Source organism: Sus scrofa, chromosome 6 (assembly GCF_054392235.1).
Source record: "Sus scrofa isolate SSC_HxYL_T2T_F1_AM1 chromosome 6, Sscrofa_HxYL_maternal_Yorkshire_Landrace_v2.0, whole genome shotgun sequence".
In the NCBI taxonomy this organism is placed as follows: domain Eukaryota; kingdom Metazoa; phylum Chordata; class Mammalia; order Artiodactyla; family Suidae; genus Sus; species Sus scrofa.
In genome coordinates, this window is record NC_139388.1 from 122,007,888 (window position 1) to 122,023,451 (window position 15,564).

Sequence of the window (15,564 nt, forward strand, 5' to 3'; positions counted from 1 at the left end):
TAATTTTGTTTTGTCAAAAGCTTATTTTCAAAGTGATATACACTTCATGTAATGATAGAGAGATGGAAAGAATAAGTGTATTTGATATTTGTTGGGTTTAATGTTTTTAATTCTTACACCAAGGGAAATATTTAAAAGGAAAAACTGAATTCCTTCTCTAAGTACATCTTTCTTTGGAGGCTTTGGATTAGAAGAGAGACATCCCAAGTTTGAAAATGACAAATGAGATAGCTCAGGGAGATAATTCCATCTACCGGAGTTTTCAAGTGTAATTCCAAATTGATATGATCTTGCAGTAGGTATCAAATGTTTATAATGTCAATATATGTAGATATACCTATGTTAAGGAGAAAAATGCGAGTTTTCTAGGAAAAAAATTTTTCTAGAGTGAAAAATGAAAGGAAGCATAATACATGTCAGCCGCCCAGAATGGGCAGCCCAGAGACTGTTACTGCCTAGTTATAGGAACCAAGGGCAAGCTGTCTCAAGAGGCTTAGTTATTTCAGCTATAAATGAAGGGCTTTAACTATATCCCTCCCAGCTCTGCAAATCTGTGACTCTATGAGCATCACAGGCAATGCTGTGGGATGTTAGTCATTAGGTCTTATGCCTCATGAATTTGGTGATGACTCTTAATTAGCATGAATAGGTAAACGGTGTGGGTTGGGACATTTATGAAATTCAACAAATCGTGGATTTCCAATATCAAATAAACTGCCCAACCCACACTTTCTTTTTTTAACTTTTGGCCATGCCCACAGCATGGGGAAGTTCTCAGGCCAGGGACAGAATGCACGCCACAGCAGTGACCTGCTGCTGTGAACTGCCTCAGTGACAACACTGCATCCTTAACCTGCTGCACCACAAAGGAACTCCCCAGTACTTTCTTTTAGAGGCAGAAAGCCAGAGTTGTCCTTGCATCATGAAAACATAATAATAATAATAATAATAACATCCCTGCGGAGAGCAGTGCACTCTCACAAATACAGTCTCATTCCATCTTGAAAACAGCCCTGTGAAGGAAACAGACCAGAAATAACTAGTCTGTTTCCAAATGCTTAACGTGTGCTTATTATCTATGCATAAGGAGGCACACTATATGGTACCGGACTACATAAAGCTACAGAAACCCTGACTAGAGAAGGTTATTGGAGAAACCAGAGCACACGGTGGTTTTCTGGAGTGTTCCTTTGAGTCAGGCCAGGCTCAGAATTTTAGTCTCTTGACTCTTACTTAGAGTTTTGTCCTTGATGTCAAATTAAGAGTAATTAAACTCAAATAGAGATAAGGTCCCACTTTTTCACACCAGCAAGGAAGATAATTTGAAAGCTAAATATGTCTAAGACTTTTTAAGCTAACCTCATTTTAAGAAGCCTGGGTTTTGTTTCTGTCTATATGAGGCTTTAAAATGCTTCATTTCTGTGCCAAGTGAAGTCACCAGTTGATATTTTATAGATGAAAAACAGAGATTAAAATTTTTAATTTTCACATTCTTGCTGCATGGATTGCTGCTTGATACCCCAGAGTCCCATTGAGGGATTTGGGTCACCCCACATTATGAGACAATGCCACAGGGCCCCTCCTTCGCCTGCCTTGCCACATGCCTCCTCCGTGATCAGGTACATGCACCTTATCTTTCCATTTTCCTCCTTCCTATAGATCCAGCTTTCCAAAATTGGGCCACCTTTCATTATCAAGAGCCAACCAGTCTCCAAGCCAGAGTCTCGCGGATCCCCCAGCACATCGGTCAGTGGCGGGCGGAACACAGGAGCCAGGACCCTTGCAGACATCAAGGCCCGAGCGCAGCAAGCAAGGGCCCAACGAGAGGCGGCAGCAGCAGCAGCTGTGGCGGCAGCAGCAAGCATTGTCTCGGGAGCCATGGGGAGCCCAGGAGAGGGTGGAAAGGCTAGGACCCTGGCACACATCAAAGAGCAGACAAAGGCGAAGCTCTTTGCAAAGCATCAAGCCCGAGCCCACCTCTTCCAGACCACTAAAGAGCCCCGGTTGCCTCCTCTCAGCTCAAAGGAAGGACCCCCAGGCCTAGAAGTCTCTTCTGCCCTGGAAACAAAGATCGAAGGCTCGCCTGGCGTCATCATTGTCAATCCAAACTGCCGATCCCCCAGCAACAAGGCTGCGCACCTCCGGGAGACCACCGCTGTATTACAGCAGTCTCTCAACACGATGAAACTTCCAGAAACCGCCACGGACTTAACTGTGCATAGTTCTGACGAAAACAGACCTGTGTCACACTTATCTGAGAAAATTATTTCATCTACCTCTTCTGAAAATAGCAGTGTGCCCATGCTTTTTAATAAAAATCCTGTCCCCGTGTCTGTTTGCAGCACTGCTATGTCGGGAGCAATTAAAGAACACCCCTTTGTGAGTTCTGTTGATAAATCCTCTGTCCTAATGTCTGTTGACAGCACAAACACTACAATCTCTGCTTGTAACCTAAGCATGTTAAAAACCATCCAGGGAACTGACACTCCATGCATAGCCATTATACCAAAATGTGTCGAGAGCACCCCTCTTCCGGCCACCAAGGAGGGCTCCAGCGAGGTGAGCCCCCTGGATGACAAGCAGTTACTGGTTCCCAGCAGCAGCACTGGGAACTTAGTCTCTGGTCAGTACACCTCTGTGCCAACTCCCTCCATTGGAAGCAACTTGCCAAACCATCTCTCCACTAACTCTGTCCTGATCCCCGCTACGGGAATGAACCACAGATTTCCCTCTGAGAAGATAGCCATGTCTGGGAGTGAAGAACAGGCCACGGGATCCATGGGCACCACTGTGAGAGCCACGCTCAGCTGCAGGGACCCTGGGAACCCTGTTGCAGTCACCGACGCCCTGGTGGCCCGTCCACCTGTCGCAGTGTTTACTGGAAGCATGCTGACCATAAACTCTTATGAGAGTCCTCCCAAGCTAAGTGCTGAAAGCTTGGACAAAAATTCAGGGACTCGGAACAGGGCAGACACTTCTGGGAAACCTCAGCAACCCCCAGGGGGCTTCGCACCAGCAGCCATAAACAGATCGATTCCATGTAAAGTCATCGTTGACCACAGCACCACACTGACCTCCACGTTGTCGCTGACTGTCTCCATTGAGAGTGGGGAAGGCAGCTTGGACCTCCAGAGCCGGTCTGGGAGGACGGAGGCCACAGTCCAGCCGGTGGCCTGTCCGCAGGTATCCGTCATCAGCAGGCCTGAGCCAGTGGCAAATGAAGGCGGAGATCACGGTTCTAGTTTCATTGCTGCATCCGCGGCGAAACAAGATGGCCAGATGATGCAGGCCACCTGCTCGAGTCTCCGCGATGTCCCCCTGGTGGTTCCGGATAAATTAAGGGAGGGGACCCCTCCTAGTAACAGCTTTGCTGAGCAGGCGCGCAGCTCAAGTGCTTTCAAAAGTGAAGCCGACACGGCCTGCAGCAATCAGTATACACCGGGCAGCCGGATCTGTTGGAGCGATGACGGGCTGAGGAGCACAGGCCAGCCCCTGCTCAGTCACTCTGGGCCAAGCAAACCGAAGGAATGTCTGGAGCAGAGCTGCGCGCAGGCTATCAAGACGGAGCACGCCGGCTACCCGCACGTGTCAGAGCTTCACCCCAGGAATCTCATCACCAACGTCACTCTCCCTGTGAAGTCTGAACCTCACGACGTGGACAAGGGCTTCAGGATGGATACTGAAGACTTTCCTGGCCCCGAGCTGCCTCCTCCAGCAGCAGAGGCTGCCCCAAGTGTTCAGCCGATGCAGACTGTGAAGGCTTCCGCCTCTGGCCCCGTGGAAGAGGCCGTTTCTTTGGCCACTGACCCGCTGAAAAGAGTTCCCAGCGCTGGCAGCTCTAGCTGCCGCCTGTCCTCTGTAGAGGCCAACAATCCCCTGGTCACACAGTTACTCCAGGGCAACCTGCCTTTGGAGAAAGTGTTACCACAGCCCAGGTTGGGGGCCAAGCTCGAAATCAACAGGCTTCCTCTGCCTCTTCAAACTACCTCAGTGGGTAAAGCACCCCCAGAGAGGAACGTGGTTGAAATGCCCCCCAACTCTCCCAATCCGGACGGGAAGGGCTACTTGGCGGGAGCTCTTGCACCACTGCAAATGCGAAAGCGAGAGAACCACCCCAAAAAGAGAGTGGCCAGGACTGTGGGGGAACACACTCAAGTGAAATGTGAGCCAGGGAAAATTCTGGTGGACCCAGACGTGAAAGGGGTGCCTTGTGTCATCAACTCTGGCATGAACCAGCTAGGACATGGCCAACCACTGAAGCAGGAGTGGCTGAACAAGCATTCCCTGCAGAACAGAATCTCTCACAGCCCTGAGGTTAAACAGCAGAAGCGGCTGCTCCCCTCGTGCAGCTTCCAGCAGAACTTGTTTCACGTGGACAAGAACGGCAGCTTCCACCCCGATGCTGGCACCTCCCACAGACAGCAGTTCTACCAAATGCCTCTGACTGCCAGGGGCCCCGTTCCTCCAACAGCTCTGTTACAGGCCTCCTCCAAGCCCCCAGTGGGCTGTAACGTGTTTGCCTTCAATAGGCATCTTGAACAAAAAGGCCTGGGAGAGGTTGGCCTTCCCGCAGCACCTCACCAGCTAAGGTTAGCCAACATGTTATCCCCCAGTATGCCCATTAAGGAAGGTGATGATGTGGGGGGCGCAGCACATGCAATGCCGCCACACAAAGCACTAGTGCACCCCCCGCCCCCACCCCCACCACCCCCTCCACCCCTGGCTTTGCCCCCACCTCCCCCACCGCCTCCTCCACTACCTCCACCTCTTCCTAACCCTGAAGTCCCATCTGATCAAAAACAGCCACCGGTTACCATGGAAACCACTAAGCGACTTAGTTGGCCACAGTCCACGGGCATATGTAGCAATATAAAATCGGAACCTCTTTCTTTTGAGGAAGGTTTAAGCAGCAGCTGTGAACTGGGCATGAAACAAGTTTCCTATGACCAGAATGAAATGAAAGAACAGTTGAAGGCATTTGCGCTGAAAAATGCAGATTTCTCTTCCTATTTGCTTTCTGAGCCACAAAAGCCTTTTACCCAATTAGCTGCTCAGAAAATGCAGGTGCAGCAACAACAGCAGCTCTGTGGAAATTATCCAACAATACACTTTGGTAGCACGAGCTTCAAAAGGGCAGCCTCTGCCATCGAAAAGTCCATTGGGATTTTGGGAAGTGGCTCTAGTCCCGCCACCGGCCTGCCTAGTCAGAATGCTCAGATGCCCGTTCAGAATTTTGCCGACAGCAGCAACGCAGACGAATTGGAACTGAAATGCTCTTGCCGGCTGAAAGCCATGATTGTGTGCAAAGGCTGTGGGGCCTTCTGCCATGACGATTGCATAGGGCCTTCTAAACTCTGTGTAGCTTGCCTGGTGGTGCGATGAGAGCTGAGTGAAAGATGCAGTATCCCTTTTCGCCATGGAAAAGCCAAAAGGTGTCAGCAGCAACCAATTGAATAACTCGGTGGTGTATTCCATGCTAATTTATTTTACTTTGGAACAGATGATCTTTGATTATTTTCTTGCATTTTAGGGAAAGGAGAGATCGCGTCCCAGCCACGGGGCTCAGCAGCATGTTTTTTACGTATTTAGTTGCCATTTGCAGCTTTGGAAAATTTCTATTCGTGTGTATACAGGCCACTTCCAGTTTTTTTTTTTTTTTTTTTTTTTAATCCAGGTGTAGATAGGAAAAGGACATTTTTAATTACTGAAAGTTTACCAGGAATGGAGATGTAGAGAGAGAGACCCATCAAAGCAATTTAAGGTGGTTATGCATTCTTCTGTAGATTCACCTTTACAGCAAGGGCTTCCAGAGTTGACTCTTTTGGACCTACCTTTATCTTAGTGGTTAAATCATATTTGGAAAGGGGAATCTTATTTAAGTGTATGATTCCTTGTATTTACTCATCTAACAAAGGATATATTAAAGGAGGTATGCCATTAATGAACTTCACTGTCCTTATTCTCTTTGCTCCCTTTTGACTCTTTATGGAGACTGGCAGATTAGCTGGATCTGCCTTGACATGGTGCACACATTGTAGTGAAATATCTCTTCTACCTGATATTGCAGTGTGGGCCTCCTGCCCAGCAATCTGGTTCCAGCCCTTTGACATCTGAGACTTTTAAGGTCAGTGGGCCAACAGAGAGCCATCGGCCCAGAGGATTTCAGACTCCTTGTGTGGTTTCTAAGAGCAAGAATGAAAAAAATGCCCTAAATTTTTTTTGCAGGCAAGCAAAATGCTGTGTATGCAAACACACATAAATGGGTTGATGATGTAAATAGTGGTCTGTTCTATTCCACTCTGATACAATTACTAGATATTAAAAGTTGGGGGAAAATACCATAGCCCTTCTTTGATGAGACCAGTGCATTCTGGCCTCCGATTTTGCAGAGGTTGACCACCTCTTTTTTAAAGTGTCAATGATAATAAAAAGGGATTATAGAAGGCTGAAGTGTTGACATTTTTCTGAGCAATTTTTTCCTCATGAGTCAGGATCTAAGTTAATTACATTTGACTCCAAACTAGCCCTTATTTTAAAAATTGTTCTGAGGGTTGCATGTTTTGCTCCCCCCCCCGCCCCCTTCAAATGAATTCAGTGCATTCTTCCTCTTTGGGGGAGTGGATCTGCTTTTGAAAAAGGGATACTGCATCTTACAAGTATTGGCAGTGTTTATCCAGGAAAGTCTGGGTATTGAGTATTTGAGCTACATTCCATATACTTTGGCCAGAGAACAGCTGTAGTTCAGAGGCTCTGTTCCCTAAAGCAAGTTCAAAAGCACATGCACATTGTGGGAAGATGAAAGACAACAAAAACCATGTCCATTTAACTTCAGATTACAGAGCACAAAATGTGGAGTACCATTACCCATCGATTGAGTGTGGCTGCAGAATTAAAAAAACCAAGTGGGGAACATCATCTGTACCCAGGGTAAGAATGACAGCTATTTTCTCAAGGGATCATCCTAATCAGTGTTAACTTTTGACATCCCTTAAAATATGTCTTAAAAATTAACTGGAAGGAGTAGAAGTTACATTCCTGGGGAGAAAACAAACAAACAAACAAAAAACAATTTGTGATTTTTTTTTTACAGTAATCAATCATGGTATTTTTTTTCCTCCATATTTATTATTGTGATGTTGCCAATTTTCACTAGGTGATAGAGACATCATTTTTAGTAACAGATTGCTGATAGTGAAAGATAATTTATCTTAGAAAGAGAGGAAAGAAGGCCTACTACCTCTATGGCCGAGATCAGTGCTTCAGTTGATGTTACTTCTGTTTTTCACATTAAAAGTAACAATATTAACAACTGAGAATATTAGCAATGCACTTAACCAGCCCTTCCCAAGGGACACAGTGTAAATTCCAGCGTAACCTGAGTTCACTCTGCACCAAGTGGTTTGGGTGGTGTGCTCGTCAGCTGTGTCTCTGTGGTCTACTTGACTCTGATGTCATCTTGGTTCAGGAGAGCATGCTCTAGTTTGACAGAGGGGCACCCTTAAAATACAAACACTTGCATGCCACCTCCTTCCAAATTCAGTTGCCGCTCTACCAGTGTCAGATACTGTCTACACCAGCAGATTCAACACTACCACATCAGTAACTGACACCATGTTGAAACTCTGGTCTACAAAACCTTTGCACTCTGCATGTGAGGTGCATTTGAGGCTGATGTGATACTGAGCTCATTATCGTTCTGTCACTGTGGAATACTGCCTGCACGTTACTTACTGAGAATAAAGAAAAGTGTCCTTCCTTATGTTCTGATTTTTCACGGAAGTTTGGAGAGTCAATTGCTGATCGTGTGTGGATTCTATCACCCTGGTACAAAGAGAGTAATTTTTCTCTGCCCTTTGCTTTTTTTTTTTTTTTTTTTTGCCCCAGTTTAAATCCCTTGTGTTTGCATATGGTTTATATTACTGAAGAATTAATATCTTTGGGCTAGAAAAAAAATGGAAAGAAAAACTCAGAAGTAAAATGTGGGTGAGATATTTTACAAGTGGCCATTTAATATATATACAACAGCCAGTGTATTTGGATGAGGTGAGCAGGTTCTTAGTTTCCTGATTTTCACAGTTATCTGCCTATGTGCAAATGGAGTATGTTATTTACTACATGGTTGTTGTGGTATAATGTGCAAAATTTAGTGTGTGCATTATCCTGATGATTGGACACTATGCTATCCCTGTCAGGAATAGAGCTTGCACATGTAACATGTAATTTTTTTTTTATTATGATCACAAAGGATGTATTTCTCTATGTAGCACTTTTGGAGCAGGGGAAGGAAGAAAACTGCTATCCCTAACCCCCTCCTACATGATATGCATATGCCTGAGTTTGTGTAAAGACATTTAGGTAGTTAATGGGCATGTTAATACGAACATTCTGATGCAAATTGATTTTCAGAATGAAAATATTTTTTCTTCCCCAAATGAGAATAGCAGAAATGTTGGTGTATTCAGCACCATTGTTATATATATACTCTTCCCCTGCTAAGGTCTAGTTTGAAGAACAAAACTTGAAAACAAACCTATGAGGTTGAGCTGGTTGGTATAAAGACTTTGTGGTGGTTGTGTGTTTATGGGATGAGCTATAGAAGGTTTAGTTGACTTCTAGAGCTTGGATGGTCTCACTTAAGTTCAAAATAAACAAACACAAACAAGCTGATACATATGGGGCTTCATAAAGCAGCCAAGAGTACAAATACGAGTTGTTCCAGCCCCAAGTCCTTTACAAACACTCGCACAATTTCTAAAGGGGAAGTTACCGTGGCCTTGGATTCCCAGTTCCTCCTTGGTCTGGCCAAGACCCAGGTGACAGAAGCTGAAGCCCAGTTAAGGGTTACGTCGTCTCTGGTGTGGAAGCCACAGCACTGTGCTCGCTGCCCGGTGGGGTGAGCCTGCTAAGCCCAGAGTCACTGTCCATGTTTCTAGAGAACAATGTGAAGAGTCCTAAGAAAGGAACTCGTCAGACTGTCAGGGGCCCATGTAGCCAAAATGTCACTGAATATAAAAATCTCGTCGTCTTCAGTCCTCATGCTTTGTCACTGTAAATCGAACAAAAAGCATTTTTACTATAATTTAAAGGAGCTGCTTTTTTTTTTCATAGCACATGCTATTTCGCTTTGTACTCTATTGAATAGTTGCAGAATACTTTAGACTGTAGAAAAACTTTGTTGTATTTGTACTGTTCATGAATGTTTCAAAGAAAGTGCTTTACTTGGTTGCCATAATTTTTCTGGTACTGCTGTATTTCACCCCCCCACCCCCACCCAGGCTTCATGGAAACCTAATCTGATTCCTATTTTCAGTACAGTTTTTGTTTTTTGTTTTTTTGTTTTTTTAATATGTGTGTGTTTTTTTTTTTTCCTTTGGTCAGTATTCTGAATGTTTACATCTGTTTGACATTAGCCATTTAATGCCTTTTTTTTTTTAAAGGCGGTATTACTCTTACAGTGTAACAGCAAAATGTGAAATTAACCCAAACATACCATGCATGACAAACACAGATTGGGGAAAAGGCCCTGAACATACATAGACATTTTATATCAGCATACAGAAAAGCAAAACCCTCCTTCAGTCCTCTACCAAAGAATATATTATTCCCACAGGAAAAACTCAGAAAAGGTGTGTAAAATCCTCGGAAGGGAGAGCAGTTGATACAGTCAGACTGCTACAATTTAATCCTGTTATGCTTGCTTTGATACCTGACTAAATGTGACTGGAGTGCAACAAGCATTGAAACGATTTTTTAGACAGTGTTTTGTTTAGAATTCAGGGATCATGCATTCTTTAATGGTGCTGTTTGTTTTTTTATTTCTTTTCTACAAAGAAAAAAAAAGTGTTGCCTACGGAAGTGACTGCTCACAATTCCATAAGTTAAATGAAATGAAATGTTTGTCTCTTCATGTTTCTCTGTTTTTCCCTTTCTCTGAAGTAACAATTTGGGATTCAATATTAAAATATTCTGGGAGAAAATAAAGAAATTAAACATGAAATTATTGTCATTTTTAATTTTTTAATGAAATGAAGTAGGTAACGTATACATAAAGTGTACTAAATAGATACATTGAAAATTTTACTGAATAAAAAAAATGTATAAAGAAAAACCATATAGAGTTAGATTATCTACCCTTTTTGGTATGGTGAATTGTCAACATATAACTATTGTATGTTGAAACTTCTTTGAAATTAACTATATCCACTATGCTTATTTAAAAATATATTTGAACCTTATTTTTGTAAAAGTGTTTTTAATTCTTTTTACCAAAAGGCATGTAGGTCAAGTAAATTGTCATTACCATATTTCAGTCTACCTTTCAAAATGAATTATGTCTCAAAATTCTTTTTTTAAAGAATTGCTCTGGTTAGTTTTTCTTATCTTGCATTAAATATTACAGCTAGAGTGATTTGTATAATTGGTTATATCTATGTTGGTTAAGAAAATATGCATATCTTTACAGTAAGATGAATCTATAGGCATTAAACATAATTGAGTGTTAAATTTGAATTCAGCTGTTTTCATCTACACGGAAAATGCTGTCTTTAGCCACCAGATGGCGAAAGAGGATGTTTGCTTTGGGAGGAAAAAAAAAATAAACATACTTCTTCCTCCTCATAAATTAAATGATTAGAATAATGAAAGTATGACTTATTCAGGTAAGGCAACGGAAGGTAGATACTTCTAAGTTTAAATTATATTCACTACAATGATGGCATTCCTTTTTTGTCCTTTTCTTTTAAAATGTATATAGAATGCTTTCTTAATTTTATTTAGTGTTATGGAATTCTTCTTATCACATTACTCCACAGGCATCATCTGCTTCAAAATTTGTTAGAGAAGATTGAACAAGCCAGCATTCTTTAGCTGATGTTTCTTGAAACTGATCTGAATGCTTTATGTTTTTAATTCATTTATTCTCATAAAATAGATACAATATTAAGCAACTTTTATCTAAATATTTCACTATTCTTAATACATTAATGGGTCCTAATTTGGGTAATGGTTGCTGTTAGGATCTATAGTTTGCATTTGTATCTATCCTAGACCTTATCTGAGAACAAGTGATTTAGCCAGTGTTCATCAATTTTCGTATGGATACTTCATTGTCAACAAACATTAAGTATGTTATTTTGAAAGAACCTAGCCTGGAGAGTAGTTGATACGACAACTTGGGGCTCCTTTCTGCAGATAGCAATTGAACATAAACTCTCAAAAGGGTCTCTCCGTGAAATTATTTAAAAACTTTAGGTATAGATTGCTTGGGTGTAATATTTCAAGTTCAGAGAACACAGTAATCCACAGTGATGTGTGGAAATGAGAAGTTGGAGTCATCCAATGTCACAGCTAATCTGGAAGTCTAAATCGGGCGATGAACCTAATACTTTTCTGCATAGAAACTTTTTTCCAATTGTTAGTGTAATTACCATACACTCTCACTAACTGGAAAGCAAGGCTGATTTTTTTTTTTCCATTTTATTTAAAATAGTTTCATTGTGTTTTTCAGATGTATTAAATAAAATCCTATTGTGATACCTGACTGAAAGTAAAGTTGACATTGAATATATTTAACAGTCCTGCAAAGATCCAAACAGATGCCAGACAAGTCAAAAGAGATGACTCTATTACAACAAATCAGGTCTGTGAACAAAGGAGCTCCCTGAATCTGCTTTTATCAAAGTGTTTATGTTTTAGTATATCCATTGCATGTATGGGGAAGTTTATTTCTGAGGAACTTTCCTTAAGCTAAAATTTCCATTTATAATCTCTCTCACTTTTTTTTAAGGCAATCATTTAGAGATGGTTCAAAGGTGAGTTTTAACCCAAGCACAACAAAATGTCCAGGAGTTTCCCCTGTTTGCTTTTTCCGAGTACCTTTTTCAGTGGACGCTCCCCATAAATAGCAACTTGGCTAAAGGGTGGAAGCACCAGCTGCTTTGACAGAAGGTCCAGGACTGTTGAGATCACGTAAGATTCACTTCATTTTCTGGGTGCTCAGCACAAAGTCTTGATCAAAAGCTGGCTAACAGGAAATAGGTTTCACCTTTGATCCAAACTTATATCTATAGTTTGAAATAACAGTTTTATTTCACGAAAACGCTGTGTTCCCAATCATTTTTCTTTTAATGACAGAACACAGAGGGATTTCGGAGGAGGGCAGAACTATGGTTGTATTTTCCTTAATTGATTTGGCTTTCGGTATCCAATTCTGGGATGCTGTAACATCTTGCAGGAGAATGTGGTTGGCTCAGTGACTGTGGGACCCACGTAAGTTTCTCCTGGATGTTCAGAAGCTGAACATTTATGCGTGTCCATTTATGTAGAAATTTTAAAAACATGAATTCTTACTGTAATATAAAATTCACTTGCCAATAAATTTAAATCTCCAAATGAGGAATTGACAGGCTTTGTGTATGAGTGGGGACAATTCTCCACGATGGCTTCTAAGTGGAAACCACTGACGCATTTTATACCTCTTCTTCCTTTAACATGTGAGATCAGTGTAGATTTTTTCGTACCATATGTTTGGTTTGGTAAAATAATCTTTATATTTTTGAGCGGGAGAGGGAAGCAAGGGAAATGAGTTGGCATCTTAAAGTGTCAATAATTCAAAAACATTTCAACACTACATTTAGAGTAGAACTCTATGGATAATTTATTATCTCTAATCTTCAAATATTTAAGTTCCTCACTGTCAGAGTCCAGAGCATACAAGGCACTTTTTGACCAAGAGAAGGAAGGACAGTGAAAGAGGTAGCAGATATAGTGTGTGCTATACACACACACACACACACACAAATATATATAACAAATATATATATATTTGATATTGGAATTGTTCTTTTTGTCTTTTTTTAACAGGTAAAATTTGCATATAACATTAGTTTCAGGTGTATTAAATAATTTGATATTTGAATATATTTTGAAATGACCATCAGAGTAAATCTAGTTAATATCCATCATAATGCATGGTTACAAAGGTTTTTTTTTTGTGGTGAAGACTTTCAAAATCACTCTCTTTCAGCTTTCAACTATGCAATTCAGTGTTATTAACTGGGGTCACAGTGCTATATATTACATCCCTGAACTTAGTTACTTTGTAGCTGAAAGTTTGTGCCTTTTGTCTCCCTTCACCCATTTCGCTTTCCCCCCACCCCCAGCTCTGACAACCACCAGACAATCTGTTCTCTGTATCATTGAGCTTGAAAATATCCTTCGGTGGATTTTTTTTTTTTTTTCCCAAAAGGTTTTATTTGGCAAAAACTGGGAACAATCAAAGACACCACACTCTGCAGTTTCAGTTTTCTAGTTGCAATTCTCTCAGCAATAAATCATTCCCAAGTCTTTAGCCTTCAGTGAGGGAGAATTGGTAAATCCTCTTCAGGGAGTTCCTGCCGTAGTGCAGTGGGTTAAGAATCTGACTGCAGTGGCTTGGGTAGCGGTGGGGTTTCAGGTTTGATCATGGGCTGGCACAGTGGGTTAAGGATCTGGCATTGCTGCAGTTGCCATGTAGGTCACAGCTCCCACTTGGATTTGATATCTGGCTTGGGAACTTCCATAGGCCATGGGGGTAGCCTAAAAAGAAAAAAATAAAAATAAATAAATTATGTTCATATAAATAAACTTTCAGAGATTTAGCTATATACTACACCCAATAGAGCAGTTTCCAAGAGTTGTTCCCAAGAGGCAGGTTGTCTTTATTAAAAAATAATAATAGATAGTACTTGTGAAGTGCTATGTACCAAGTGCTGCAAAGCATTTCATAGGGGTTAATTATCACATTTATCCTAAGAAAAATCCTATATCCTTGTAATAAATGAGGAACCTGAGGCTTCCAGAGTTTAAAGAAAAGAGTAACAGCTGAGATCTGGAGTATGAAAGGTTTTTCAGAGGCCACATCCCATTCTCTTGTTTGCCACAAGATGCAATGGCTGCTATACATACTGCAAAGTACTGGGGACACTGAGAAAATTCAGAGGGTCCCAAATCTTAAAAATTATGATAGGCTATTGGAAAAGATGATTGATAGTTTTATTATAACAAGAGTGTAACCAGGACTCATATAAGGTGCAGTGGGGGAGATAACTAGGTGAAACCATTTAAGATTGCCTTTGGATGAGAATGAAACATCCGGGGGCATCCATTGCCCACATCTGACATAGTTTCAGGGCGCTCCCACTGAGGGAGGCAGCATCCCAGTCATTCCCCTTGAAGAGTGCTCCTCAGTAAAAACACAGTCCTCCTGATAATGATCTCTTCAAGGTGTACCATTCTTTACACAATCCAGAGCCCTTTCCCCAAGCCTTTCTTGTATGACTCTAGGAATTTGTTTAGATGCTGGTAATGCTTACAATTGATTTCATAAAATTTAAAAACATAGTAAAACAATGTGGTACCTATTGGTGGTACTTTTTAATACTTTTAATTACTCAATGAATTTATTACATTTATAGTTGCACAATACTTTTTAAAAGATCAATGTAATACATATTCCCATATTAAAAAGTCAGCTTATATTACAGAGACTATAGCCAAAAAAAAAAAAAAAAAAAAAAAAAAAGACAGTGTTCTGAAATACATTGCAATGTAATTCTTTTTAAGGAGTTGACATTGCTTCCGACTATTCAAGTGATCATGTTATTAAGTAGGGTTCTGATTTCAAAAAACAAAAAAACAAAAAGCAAGCCCTACACATACAAATTGCAGGTTTGGATGGACGTCAGGGAACTCACAGCGCCTGGACCAGTATGCCTGAGAAATAAAACTTCCTGATTTGCTGGGGCTCACAAGAGGGAAGCATTTAACCATGGGAGAAATGACAGAGGCAGACAACAGGTAACCCCCGGACACAAAGTGCCAGAGATAAATGTCATCAGTAGCAATATTTTTCCAAGCCAGCCTTGACTGGTGAAGGGAGCCCCACTGCCCAGTTCATTCCAGCCTGGGAACTGGGAACATAAGTGATAAGCTGTTACCATAAAAGACAAATATTCCAGAGCCCCAGTGGTGTCTGCCACCCTGTGTGTTATGCTACCTCTGTAAGAACATGACTTTGAATTATTTACCTTCCTATTTAGTGTCTGATTCACCATCTTCCCCACAGGACAAAGCTTTCTTTTATCAGCTCTTATAAATATTTTTCTTAAAGCCCTCTGGCAAGCTAATAATTTAAGCATTTTAATAAGTAATTACTTGAAATTATGTCAAAGTAACAATAAATTTATTTAGAATTTTAGGTGGTAGGAGAAAATGCATTTTGCTATTTCCAAAAAAGAGATGCTTTAACTCTCCTCTCTCTTTAAGGAGAGAGTGTCATCTCACTGAATGTAAGCAGTTTTCTCCTTGATCCCCAGCACTTGGAAGGGGGCTCTAACGACTGGGGCACTTTTGGTGCCAATAGTCATCCAACATTCAATGAGCAAACATTTTCTGGCTGCCCACTGTTATAACTGGCTGCTGAATTTTAGGGGACAAAAGCTTTTCACTGATGACTTGATTCTTCAAGGAGTATAAAGTTACCATTCTTTTAGTGTTTTGTGCTTCAGCATTGTAGCATTGTCATAC

At 41.3% G+C, this 15,564-nt stretch overlaps 1 protein-coding gene and 1 long non-coding RNA gene across 8 annotated transcripts in view; both read left to right on the forward strand.

Annotated features, from left to right (window-relative positions):
* The window catches only part of ASXL3 (ASXL transcriptional regulator 3), a 188,673-nt gene extending 178,676 nt beyond the window's left edge, over positions 1-9,997 (forward strand). For all 7 annotated transcript variants that reach the window (XM_084964436.1, XM_084964442.1, XM_084964437.1 and 4 more), the window contains one exon: positions 1,660-9,997. In XM_084964436.1, coding sequence (XP_084820562.1) covers positions 1,660-5,382 — 3,723 coding nt within the window. In that variant the 3' untranslated portion in view covers positions 5,383-9,997. The remainder of the gene's footprint in view (positions 1-1,659) is intronic.
* A 4,116-nt stretch (positions 9,998-14,113) lies between these two features.
* LOC102162836 (uncharacterized) overlaps positions 14,114-15,564 on the forward strand; it is a 33,214-nt gene continuing 31,763 nt past the window's right edge. Inside the window, exon 1 of the long non-coding RNA XR_014807845.1 lies at positions 14,114-14,835. This is a non-coding gene — a long non-coding RNA (uncharacterized LOC102162836). The remainder of the gene's footprint in view (positions 14,836-15,564) is intronic.